The sequence below is a fragment of the Sander lucioperca genome, chromosome 3 (assembly GCF_008315115.2).
Source record: "Sander lucioperca isolate FBNREF2018 chromosome 3, SLUC_FBN_1.2, whole genome shotgun sequence".
Lineage (NCBI taxonomy): Eukaryota > Metazoa > Chordata > Actinopteri > Perciformes > Percidae > Sander > Sander lucioperca.
Window position 1 is genome coordinate 21,445,372 of NC_050175.1, and position 13,378 is coordinate 21,458,749.

Below are 13,378 nucleotides of genomic sequence, written 5' to 3' on the forward strand. Positions count from 1 at the left end.
TAAGCTATCATAAGCAGTCAGTCAAGTTATTTTTTATTTTAAATAAACCATTTATTTGCCTCTTTAATTCAGATGAAAAAAAAACTTTTATCAAGACAAAAACTGTTTAACTGTAAATAAAATCGTTATGAAAGAAGAAGAACTTGTTTTCTTTATAATTTATTTGTAAAAGGTGTTTGAGAGGTTAACATTAACCTCTACCATTTCCACCAAAGAAATACGGCATTTGTATTGATTATTATCTCAGTATGTTAATGTGAAGAAAAACTGTGCCAACCAGCCCCGGTCTCCCCTACGCATGAGCCAGTGTATGGGCGGACCGGTCTGTCAGCTGATGACTGAAATACTCCACACAATTTCTGTCCTCAATACATGGATTTCGTCACACGAATGATTTTCTAGCCAATTACGCACAATGTGGAAAATCTCATGCAGGGGGAAGACTCGCAACTTCATGGGATTTCACTCAGGAATGTGTCCTCTGCGCGCACTTGGAGACATGCAGAGGCAACACATTCTAGCCTGGTTCCACTCTGTTTTATGATACCGAGCCGCGGTGGACCTGCGATTTATTCCTGTGATGGGGAGAATCCCATGGAGCTGCGGCGCCGTGATCCTGCTGGCCATCATTAGCTCATGTCGTGCTGTCACTCTGGAGTCCATCCACTGGAGCAGTTCCAATGCAAAGTAAGAGAGATGCTGTAACTTTCTGCTGCTGCTTTGGCCTTGTAGTGTGACCTAGTTGATCAAGTTAATCACATGAGATCGAACCATTTTACTGCAAGAAACCGTTTTGATATAGGCATATGAGTGGCTGTAGAGCAAAAACGATTAGTCCATTAATTACAGAATAGTTCCATAGTCGATTCATCGTTTTTTAATTCATTTATAAATGCCAAACATTTTCTGGTCCCAGCTTCTCAAATGTGAGGGTTCATATCATTGTACATTGAATAAGGCTGCAACTAACCATTCTTATCATTATCCATTAATGTGCTGATTATATTCTCGATTAATGTTACAATGTCAGTATATCCTGAAGTGCAATATGTTGTCTTCAAATTACCTCTTTTGTTTGACAAAAACTCCCTAACCCAAATATATTCTGTTTGCTGTCACATAGGACAAAGAAAAGCAACAAAGCCTCACAACTGAGAAGCTAAGACTGAGAGGATTCTTTGAATTTTTGCTTAAAAAAAAATCACAAATGATTAATCAATTATCAAAAGAGTTGCAGATTCATTTTCTGTCGATCAAGTAATCGATTAATCACCTAATCATTTCAGCTTTAAGATGTAATATATTTGGGTTTTGGCCTGCTCCTAAAACTAAACATTTGAAGACGTCACCTTGGGCTGTTTTTGCATTTTCCCTATTTTTCTTATTTATTTTTTTTTATGCCAGGAGGTTTTACAGCAGATCTGCAAAATGTTGTTGAAAACCTCACACGCTTCTGTTGGTTAGACATTTTGTGTTTGTTTGGGATTGATCATAAAACGTTGCGGTTCAAACAAAGAACGTGACAATGATGCTTCACTCTGTATCGTGTTACACTTCATCTTTTAACCGTCTTGTCTCACACACAGATTTAGTCCAGGTCTGGGTCTGGTCCTGTATCCTCAGATCGGGGACAAGATGGACATTGTGTGTCCCCGGGCAGATGCTTCCTCGGGGGAAAAGGAGGAGTTTTACCGAGTGTACCTGGTCTCCAGGAGTCAGATGGAGAGCTGCACCATCGATAAGACAGACACGCCCCTGCTGAACTGTGACAAGCCTCACCAGGATGTGAAGTTCACGTTCAAGTTCCAGGAGTTCAGCCCCAACCTGTGGGGTCTGGAGTTCCTCAAGGGGAGGGACTATTATATCACCTGTGAGTCATTGTGTGCAACTCAACAGCTTATGCTCAGCTCAAACATGATATTGGAGTCACCCGTGTTTGTCTCAGTTCATATTATCAGTAGAACAGAAACACGAGCTGCTGGTTTCTACAGGTGGATTTGAATCAATGCAAGCAACTGTTTCATTTTTGTCGTGGGAGAAGAGGAAGCAATCATTCTCGGCTCCCTCTCAATTTGTCAGTTTGTGTGAGAATCAAAAAAATGTGGCCTCGTTATTGGGCCGTGGTCGGTTAAATCAGCATCTTAGTGGCAAGTGATGCATGAGAGAGAGAACAAGTCTGACCATGTAGCCTCATCCACCTCGCCACGCTCTGACAGCACACTTCGCTCTGGCAGGCCAGTGTGATTCCAAGGGCTTACATGCCCCAAATCACACAAGGCTTTTACAGCATCAGGCAGATTTGATGGGAGCTTTCATGGCAACGTGGCTTGTAGACTGTGAGATGTTGTTATCTGACCTAAATGCTGCTAACAAGTCTATGGGTGTGTGTGTGTGTGTGTGTGTGTGTGTGTGTGTGTGTGTGTGTGTGTGTGTGTGTGTGTGTGTGTGTGTGTGTGTGTGTGTGTGAGAGAGTGACGGGGTGAACAAGAGTTCTTAGTGTGTGTGTTTATGTATGAATATATTTAGTAGCCTTTATTGCTGTGTTAGTTTAGGTAAAAAATGTATTTATTAATATTGTCCACCACATATTTTGCATCTAGAGCTGAAACAATGAGTTCGTTCAGCCACTATTTTGATAATGTATAAATAGTTTAAGTCATTAAACATGGAAAAAATGCTAAGCATTCTCTGGTTCCAGCTTCTTAAATGTTAGCAGCTTTTGATAATCTTATGTGATAACAAACAAATAAATATCTTTTGAATTTGGATTGCTGATCAGACAAAACAAGCAATATTAAGACGTCTCTTTGGGCTCTGGTTTTCTGACATTCTATAAACCAAACAATGAATTCATTATTGGTGCAGTGGTGTTTTTACATGTGTGATTAGCTATATACTGTATGTGACATCACAGTGTGTCTGCATTCTCTTGCCAATGTGATGCAAACGTTTTGAAAAATGATTTTGGCAACTGACTTTACTGTCTGCAAGAAAATCATAATGGAACTATGCATTACCTGATATTGCATTATGATGATTGCATTAAATATAAAATGTTAAACAATGCTTAACAACATTTGCCTCCTCTCACTCTCTCTCTGTATGTCAGCCACCTCTGCAGGCTCTCTGCAGGGTCTGGATAATACTAATGGAGGGGTGTGTAGAACCAAAGCTATGAAGCTGGTGCTGAGAGTCGGCCAAAGTAAGTATTGTATGTGTGTGCCAGCATGTGTGTAAAGCTGTGTGTGTGAATGAAAGAGAGACAAACATATCTGACAAACATTGCTAAAGGAACAATAACAATTGTCTCACTCTAGTTATTATATGTGCAATGCAATAATGTCACTGCCTTTCTGGAGTTATTAAGTGGTCAGATAATGGTGATCATCTAGTCATTCTCTTAAAGAGAGATTGTCATCATGAATTATCTCAAATCCTTAATTCAAACCGCTGGCAGCTTAAGGCCATCAGCATTATCCAGCATGCGATCGTTCGGACTGGCTGTGGCAGTCAATAATCTTTTATTTCCCTGTATTAACATCTGAATAGCCAAGTGTCCATTTTTAACATCATTTTGTGCTCTTATCACATACATTAAAATTGAATAAAGCAGATTCTGAACATATTCACTGCCATTATTTTAAATGTCCTAAAGATAAATCACTCTGTAATATGTCATCCACACAGAAACATATTGTTTTTTTTATTTTTTCGACATTCTATATACTATGACTTTTTATCACTTTTTTTCAACATACTATACATACTGTATTATTGTGGTGTAATTTGTCATTTTATTAGGCAAGTAGTCCTATATATGAAGAAACAAGCATTTATAGTTGTATCTTGGTGCGTTATTGGGCTGCACAGAATCAGATAGATTAAACAGATGCTGTGTGTTGCTAAAAACTTTAAAAGCTAAGTCAGTTAAAGCCCCAACATGTACTTTTTTTACCTCAGAAATGCAAAGCATTATTCATATAAATTATTCAAGAATCCGAGATGAAAAATAAGCATTTTGTGTGTTTCTCAAATGATCTTAACTGAAAACATGAGGCTGTTTTCCTGCTGTGTTTACAAACTGCTCCTGATGTAAACAAACCTTTTAACAGCAACAGAAAACATTAATAACTCAGATTTAGCTGTAATCTCTCCAGTCTTGTATTTGGATTTTTGGTTGTCACAACCCTTCTGTTTAGATTTGGATTTACGGATTGTGCATTTTAAAACTGAAACATCTAATCCTTTAGTTATTTTAAACATTCATGTTAAAATGTGGTGTGAGTCAAATTTAATTAACCCTGATGGTGAATGACATACAGAAATGTTGATTAATGTGTGTTGTCCTCATAAATCAATACATTAAATGAAATGAGTGAAAAAGAAAAAGATCCTGAATGAAATCTTCAGAGAAACAAACTCTTTTTCATCCGTAGTTCCCTTAAAGGCCAAAGTATGTGCGTCTACTACTTTTCTTGGTTGTATTTGTTTGGGAAACTGCTCAGTGTCAGTTGCACACATTAGAAAATGTGAACCAATGGTATTAAATGAATTCTTCAGATATTCGGTGATTTGTAAAATGTTGTTTGTGCTTCTTTTTTTGCAGGCATATTTTGAATTCAAACTGCCATCTTACTCCACTTAAAAAAGGGACTTAGCAATTTTAGTATTGCACTTCCATAAAGCTGAGGGACTTGTGAGAGACTTAAAAATAGTGGTGTAAGAAGTATTCAGATACTTAAGTAAAAGTAAAACTAAAGCAATGTGAAAACAGTGCATTACAAGTTAAAGTCCTGCATGAAATACCCTACTTTAGTAAAAGTACAGAAGTATTATCAGCAAAATGCAAAATCAAAGTGACATTAGATTGCTAATACTGATGCATCATATGTGTAAGCAGCATTCTACTGTTGTAGCTGTTTGTGTTGCTACTTTATGTAGTTTGTTTAGTCCTATGGTTCCCGACCCTACAAAGGGGTACTACGAGATAAGAGGTTGTGAGATAATTAATAGGGCAGGGGAGGAACACAAATTTGTATTCATTGTTTGGATTCCCTTCCTGTTTCTGATTCCCAACATTCCCCAAGATTCCTTTTGGAAAAACCCCAGACAAGAATTTGAATTGGCTGCATTCAGTTATGAATGTGTGGGCGGGGAAAGTAAAAGCGTTCGTTTTTCCTGTCAAGAAAGACATGAGAGTCCCTATTGTGACTCAGAACACAACTTGTTGTGGTCCTAATAGGTTAGAATAGGTTAGAAAATGGGTTTTCTCTTTTTCTGTGATGCGTTTTTATCTGAATGACTGTCGGTGCAAAATAATCATTAAAAAAAACCTTCTTCTTGCTTTGATTCTGACACCAAACTACGGATTCAACAGACATCGTAATAGGAACATTTTGACATGACATAACCCCACACACCACCATACAGGGGAAATTAGGAAATGTGAGATATGGTGCTAATAGTTATATGTTGTGATTGGTTTTGTTTTAATTTCCAGGCTCTTCAGATCCACCTTCAACCCTCCAGGAGTCCCCCACCAGATTCCCACCAAAGTCCAAGTCCAAAGACCTCCCTGCAAAAGAACAGGATATAAAAAACAAAACCGGTACGAAAGACAAAGCAAACATATTGCCAAGAAAATATGTACAGGTGTACATCAAGTTTTTTGTATTTCAAATTTTCCTAAACTGGAGGACAGGAATTATACATTAAACACAGTTTTAAAGTGATGTATTTGGGGTAAATAGGCACAAACATGCAGAAACAAGTATAGTCCTATAGTTTACAAGTGGATTTATTTAAATTCCAGCTCACAATTGTTACTGCTTTGCTCCAGAAAGTGAATGATTTTCACCTCCCTCTTATATCTAAGACATCTGTATGAATCTGCATACTGAAAAAAGAAATGAAAAATGTATATAAATTACCCATGCTGATATACTAGGGATCAAAAACCATTTACTGTGTCTCAGATGTAAGCAAGTTTTTAGTATATTTGTATGTATATAGGTGTGTTCACACTGGAAAAGTGACCAAATAAAGTAGGCCTACATGCAAACCAGACAGCATGCAAACTAAACTACTGTAAACGCGCTATTCTCCCACAATGCAATTCACAAAGGAAATAGGAGCTGCTCTTGAGAAAACATTTATATGTCTGTATGTGAAGTTGAATTGGCAGTGGCTTTCCAAAGCTGCAGTTTGATTGACAACCAACATCACACCTATTGTTTCCTGTTTGTATAAAAAGGTAAAGTGTGTTGATTTTGCTAAAACACTATACTACTGTATAGAATTAGAAAGGCTTCACTGTTTCCATATTGTGCCCTATAGTTCACACTTTCATTTCAGTTTCTCCTTCCTTTTTTTCTGTCTCTCCTCTGTTTCTCATAACAGACTCAGGCTCAGAAACAGGACAAACAAACCCCAGTGGCAGCGGTGGCTCTAAGCCAGGATTGTTAATGTGGGTTGTCTGTGGCGGTGTGATCCTCCTTCTGGTCATCATAATTCTGCTGGTCGTACTGTGGAGGCACCGTCCCCGTCGCTGTGTCCCAGACAGTCAGCAGTCGGCCTCCGTTTCCCTCAACACTTTGGCCGTGGCAAAGCGGGACAGCATCGGCAGCGACAACGGCTCGGACCGCAGTGATATTGTCTTTCCTCTGCGAGCTTCTGACAGCATGGTCTGCCGTCATTATGAGCGTGTGAGCAGCGACTACGGGCCCCCTGTGTACATAGTTCAGGAGATATCGCCCCAGAGTCCCACCAACATCTACTACAAAGTCTAATGTTTGCTGCTCTAATGCCTGTCTTTGGCTGATAATCCTAAACTAACACTTCCATTTCTTTAGTTTGCAGTGGGTGTGAAGAAAGGTCACATAAGTGATCATACATAGCCTGAGAGCTGTTGCACTGACAAATGCTGTTGAACCATTTTGTTGTCTTAATACTGTGAGAGGAACTTTATATGTCATAATTGTGTTCAGTTTTTTTCTGGAAGTGGGCAGCAAATACCAGTGGTGGGATGTAACTAAGCACATTTACTCAAGTAGCCTACTACTTAAGTACAAGTTTGAGGTTCTTTACTTAGTATTACCATTTCATGACATTTTACTTCCACTCCACTATATTGTGCTATTTACTCCACCACATTGATATGGCAGCCATACTTTGCAGATTAAGATTTTGCACACAAAACAAGTTTATAAAAGATGTTGCAACAATATGCAACAGTAAGTACTTAAAATAAGCTCCACCTCAACCAACTACAATTAGAATAAATATAGAATAGAATAAATAGCCTAACACTCAAAGGAGTACTTTTACTTTACATACAGTACATTTTGCTAATAATACTCACATACAAAACATATGAAGAGCTTTTAAAATATGATTCATTGCAAGAAATGAATCTACCGAACAGTATAGAAAAATTGACGATAAGTCAATTATTTGGTTGGTTTAAGTCAGTTAAAATTATTCTGACTGTTTGTTGAAGACATTTTTCATGAAAAAACTGTTGAACATTACGTGGTTTCAGCTTCTCCGATGTGATGACTTTCTGCTTTTCTTTGTCTTAAATGACAGTAAACTGAATCTTGAGGATGGATGGACAAAATAAGACACTTGAAGACATCACTCAGAACTCTGGGAAATTGTGATGCATTCCTCACTATTTTCATGTGTTTTACAAACAATTAAAGGATTGAGCAAGAAAATAATCAGCAGATCTTAGATTAGTTGCAGCCCTAAAGGATAGTTCAAAAGTAGCTCCAACTCAAGTGTGTATTAATGCAACTTTTCTCTGCATTGAGTTCTTTTACTTTTGATACTTCAAGTACATTTTACTGATAATACTTACAAACTTTTTACTTAAAGCTACATTGTGTAAGAATTTCTCCCATCTAGCGGTGAAATTGTATATGACAACCAACTGAATTTTACTTTCTAGCCTCTCCCATTCCGATCGCGTTTTAACTGGTACGGTGGCCGAACCCGAAATTATCTCTAAGTATCTCCATTGTTTACACGCAGCTGTTCTAGCCACTCCAATATTAACTTTGGTCTTGTTGCTTTGCCTGTCGCGTTGTTGTTTTAATTCTCTTTTTCGCTTCCCTGGCGAGTAAATTTCCCCCTGTCATTCGTCAAGGTGCGGGGTGCCACTGAGTGTAAAAGGGCGAAATGAGGTATGTCCCTCTTTGGCTAATGTATTTTAAAGATGGAGGCGCAACATACCGGCCGTCATTCGAGCGAGTCGCTCATATATTCTGAATGATTCTGAATGTCAGATTCTACGCTTACGAGAATACTTTGATTAGTTGGTGGAAGTAATTACTCATGAATGAGCACATATTTGTGAAAGAACAAAGGGGTTTTTGCTAAGAATCAACTCAAATAATTACACAATGTAGGTTTAAGTAACATTTTGAATCCACACATTTTTAACTTTGATTTGTAATGGAGTATTGTTAAAGCGTGTAACTGGTACTTTGACTTGGTAAATACTTCCTCCACCATAGGCAAATACTGGTTTGTTTGTGTTTTTTTTTTTTTTTTAAAGAAAATGAATCTGTTATTTCTCACTGCCACTGCACATGGCAGCTTCATTTGTACAGTAAATGTGCATTTTATTTAACTTATTGATACAGCTGAAAAAAAGGATTGATGATAAACTCCAACACACTAAATCTGAGAGGTTAATATACTGTACATTATTCACAACTGAATTGTTTAAACTTTTTTGAAATGCTGTGTGGTCATTATACAGCAAGGGGGCCATGCTTAAAAAAAGTGTAATTAGGCTACTCAACATGGGAAATGTTTTGTAACTTGTGAAAGGTGTGAAAGTTTAAAAAACGGGAAAACAACTTGTCAGTAGTCTCTTCATCCGTGTCTGTCTTCTCTTTCTGCTTTCCAAAACCAACAAGAGCAACAGTGAAAGTGATGGACATGCAGGCAATATAATGGAGAAATGAGAAAATGAATAAGAGTAGACTGCTGATAAATCACAGCTTTCCTTGTGGTTACAAAATGACTTGGCAGCACAATGCGTGCAAAAGTAGCTGCACCACAATTTGCATACAGCTAGTGTTAAGACCCTTGTAGTCCCATTCAGCAATTACAGCCAGTGTCTTATATTTAAAGGACTTGTAGACATTTCCGTCGGTACATGTTTTAGCCGTGGTTGATGTGAAACTAACTTTAAACTCAAAACAGTTTTCTGAATAATTTTGGGTGGGTAGACGCTGCTCAGAGGAGCATGTCTCGTCCTTACTTAATGGTGCTCATGGGATAGTGACTGTCATTCTGCCGTGAACAGTACCATGATGAGTTTTTCTCCATGTCTTATTAGGTTGAATGGACAAAAAAATGGAATAATGCAAAAATACAGTTTGATTCAGTTTGTGTGAAAGTGGAAGCTTCTGGGTTATATTTTGTAATCTCTCCAAATATGAGTATTTACTGACCAGGTCAGTAATCTTGTAGGACACAAAAAGGCCTCTGATTGTTTCTTTTGCAACTTCTTGACTCATGAAGATATTAGCAGTGCCATCTTGGCAATCAACAAATGTGTGCAATCTGCCTGTATGCTATCAAAAACTATCTGTAAACATAATGAAAATCTTATTTCTTAAAATGCTGAGTGTTTATATATATATATATACTGTGTGTATATATATATTATTGTATATATATATATATATATATATATATATATATATATATATATATATATACACACACACACACACACACACACACACACACACACACACTAAAACACTCAGCATTTTAATTGTTTCACAGTGTCTCTTGTGGCTCTGTGCACGGCATCAATGGGTGAACATGTTTCATGCTCCTTCAGCCACATCATGCCGCACATTTTCAACCTGTCAGCTTCCATGAGCTTCCTCTCCACCAGGGACACTGTTGCCTCTGAACGCCAGACTGGAGGATCTTCAGGACATGTGCTCTGTGCATCAAACAAGGAAACTGCTCAGCTTTAATTAAACTGGTTCTATACAGAAAATATGAGTAAACTGGCTTATTTTTTATTTTTTGTGAATTATGGTTATATGTTCCACAAATGCACTACTTTTCTTTTTGGCCTGTAGCCCAGTATATAAACTTATAACAAAGAGCTGCAGAAGACAAGAAGTCGTGGATGGCCTCATTCTTAACCTGCAGCAAAATGCAATTTCCCCTCAGGCAAGTGATGAATTTAAAATATCCGAGGAAAGAATTAGAAAATGTGTCAAAGATAACTTCATTACTATTTCTACAATTGACTTTCTTAATAGACCAACGTGTCTTTGTAATTTAAACCATTCTGGATGTTTTCAATGGGGAAGTACTATACCATTCTGACCATACATTGAGCTATACTCTAATCAACAACACTGAAATTCAATTTTTGATCACGTTGTGCTACGTCTACATGGCTCTTGTCTTGCTACATTGTAAGAAAAACAATATAACACAAACAAGCTTCTGACTCTGAAGCACTGCAGAGCGTGTTTGTTGTCTGTGCATGTGTGTGTGTGTGTGTGTGTGTGTGTTCCCACCCTTTTGCTTGAAGTGATCCTTGCCCTTGTGAGATGTTTTTGTCCTATGTGAAGCTTCAGCTGAATGGGCCGTGGCCGGGCGAGGTGAGTTCAGTTGACCTCAGGGTCACGCAGAGACAATGGTGGCCGGGCTTCTATAGGATGAACAAAACAGAGACCCCCAGGCTCATGGCCCCTTGTTGTGGGAGGGGCTTGGATATGCATGGCCATTTTGGAAAAAAAGGGGCAAAAGTGTTGCTGCATCAGAGGGGATGTTTTGGATCTCAGGCTTAAATATCACATGTGCTACCAGCTTGGTGTTTTAAGTCTTATCTCTGCTCAGTTTTATTGTGCAGAAATAAAATGACTTCATGTCCTTGTTACTGTTTTGTCCATATGTATGACTGCTTTTCCTTTATCCTCATTTATCCCAAATAATACAAACTAAAATCACATGGAAAGTGTCCAAAAATGCTTTTGCAACTGATACCTACATAAATCTTTAACTACCTTTTGTGCAGAGAGCATAGAGCTTTAGACGAGGGGGGGAGGTCTAATAAGGAGAGCTGTAAGCTTTTATCTGACCCCATGGGACGATGTGAAGTCTACAACCTCCATGCATCCCCCCACCCCCCACCTCACTTCCATATGCAGAGGAACTAGCCCCACCACTGGCTTTGTGTAGGGGGTTGGGGGGTCATGACTGAGCTCTCACTGTGTGCCCAGAGATGTGGGAGAAGAAGAAGAGATATTCTGGTATCAGGGTAGAAAGGTTTATATTTGTTGGTCAGTTGGAGGTCTGAGCATTGAAGCTGAATCCAACATTGTTGAAGTGGACTCACACCATGCCTGTCTGAGGACAACCAGGTGTTATTAACAGCAACGTCAGCATGCAGAAAAGAACAATTTCACAGTTACGTAAATAATGGAAAATGTCATCGATCAGCAGCTGGTAACACACACTACCATCTCCTCTCTGAAACTCAATTGGTTGCCTAAAGCTGACTGTTTTAACTACAGAAACTCCAGGAATGGGGAAGTTGTGGTTAGTGCTTCCTCTTACAGTTGAAAAGCAATCATGTCTTTACAGTATTTAGTTTGCTAGTTCCCTCTGCTGGCCAACTACCATGCTGTGTCACAATCAAACAGTATGTTTGTGATAAATTCACAGAATTCAACACATGATACACAAAAAAACACAGAAGGTCAGCAGCAGATTGTACCCTCTTTAAAAGATCAGTAGGTTTCAGCACATCTGCCTTGGAGCAACTCACATTTGTGTAGCTTCTCAAAACAACACATCACTAATAACAATGGGTTGTTGTCATTCCAATGCTTTGTATTGAAATGCAAAAACCCCTGACAGATTTTTGATCAAACCTCCGTTATACTCTAAACAACACAACGGTTGCATTTAATGGGGGAAAATGTGGTTTGGAAGGGATCATCCCCTGTTTCTTTGCTATCAAACTCCAATGAAAATAGACCGGGTGTACTTGAAAAAAACACTTGTTTTTATCATTTCTATAACTGTATTTACATACCATTGGAAGGATTTGTGTTACTTGTTCTGAAAGCTGCAGGGGACCAGTGGCGGCGCCAGAGATTTACTGGTGCTATGGGGCTACTTTTCAGTGAGGGGGCTCTGAAATTTTCCCATTAATGTGCTAGTCACCACAGTTTAATTTCTACTGCAACACCCCCGACACGTACACATTCGCACTACCCCCTCCGCGACAGTTACAATGTCATTCTGTGTTGAACAAAAGGCGAGATATTCAGCTCAAGAGATACAGATGTAAGGTTCAAAATCCGGCTTACTTAAAAACACACCTCTGAATATAACATTTCACACAATTATGTAACGGACAGGGTTCGCACACAAGCAGCAAGCAACAGACACAAGTTTGTGCACATTTCAGCCCCAGATTCTGAAATCATACACACTCATGATGCCAGTTACGAACACCTTGGCCTCGCATTGCCAGGATAGGGGGAAAAAAACACTCTGGGTTGCATTTCTTTAAACCAATTACAATCGTCTTGGGCAGCGCTAAGCTCGCAGAGACGGTGGATCTGCAAAATGGTCTCGTGAAGGAACTTGTTTTGGTCGAATGAAGTTAAGTGTTCACACAATACAGTAACGGGAGCTATTTAAATTAGCTGGGTACACGTAATTTACTCTTACCAGCAATCCTGCCAATCGGTCCCAAAACGTCACAGTTAGATGGAGTCTCCACCTATATGGACTCCACATGCTTCGTTAATGCTAAAGTTTCCAAAACATTGTGCTTTGGCTAGTGGCTTACAGGAAGTAGAAGTTAGGTCAAAGGTTTAATGCGTGCTGCACCGTTTGGCCAAATCAAAATTTCTTGGATGTGCTATGGCTATCCTAAACAGCACCACAAAGCCCTTCCCTGGCACCGCATATGCAGGGGACACTCATACCAGTAGGTTACAGTGGTGGAAGAAGTACTCAAAACCTTTACTTTACTTTACTAAAAAGTACCAATACAACAGTGTGAAGGAAGAAAATATTGGATAATTTGACCTGTTTGGGCTTCAAACAATTATTTAAATTAAACCATGTGAGAAGTTAAGATGGGAAATGTCTCTTTGGTGAAACTGCTAACAACTCATAGGCATCTGAAACATGACATGGTAAAGGATTTTGTAATGCATTTTATATGCTTATTTTTTTATGTAAAATCTTCCCTCTGAAATGTAGTCAAGTAGAGCTTTAAAGTAGCATAAAATGGGAACACTCAATTAAAGTACCTCAACATTGTTAAGTTCAGTAGACTACTTGAGAAAATCTTACTCTCACTGGTACC

The 13,378-nt window shown here is 38.7% G+C and overlaps 1 protein-coding gene across 2 annotated transcripts; it reads left to right on the forward strand.

Moving 5' to 3' along the window:
• Positions 1–325: 325 nt before the first annotated feature.
• Positions 326–7,870, forward strand: LOC116034046 (ephrin-B2a-like). 2 transcript variants are annotated; one of them, XM_031276631.2, is made up of 5 exons: positions 326–687; positions 1,587–1,870; positions 3,110–3,202; positions 5,501–5,608; positions 6,400–7,870. In XM_031276631.2, the coding sequence occupies exons 1-5, from the start codon at positions 581–583 to the stop codon at positions 6,786–6,788; spliced, it is 981 nt and encodes a 326-aa protein (XP_031132491.1). In that variant the 5' UTR covers positions 326–580; the 3' UTR covers positions 6,789–7,870. The 2 variants fall into 2 exon arrangements, with proteins under 2 accessions (XP_031132491.1, XP_035855371.1); XM_035999478.1 differs by having other exon boundaries at positions 3,122–3,202.
• The last annotated feature ends 5,508 nt before the right edge of the window (positions 7,871–13,378 follow it).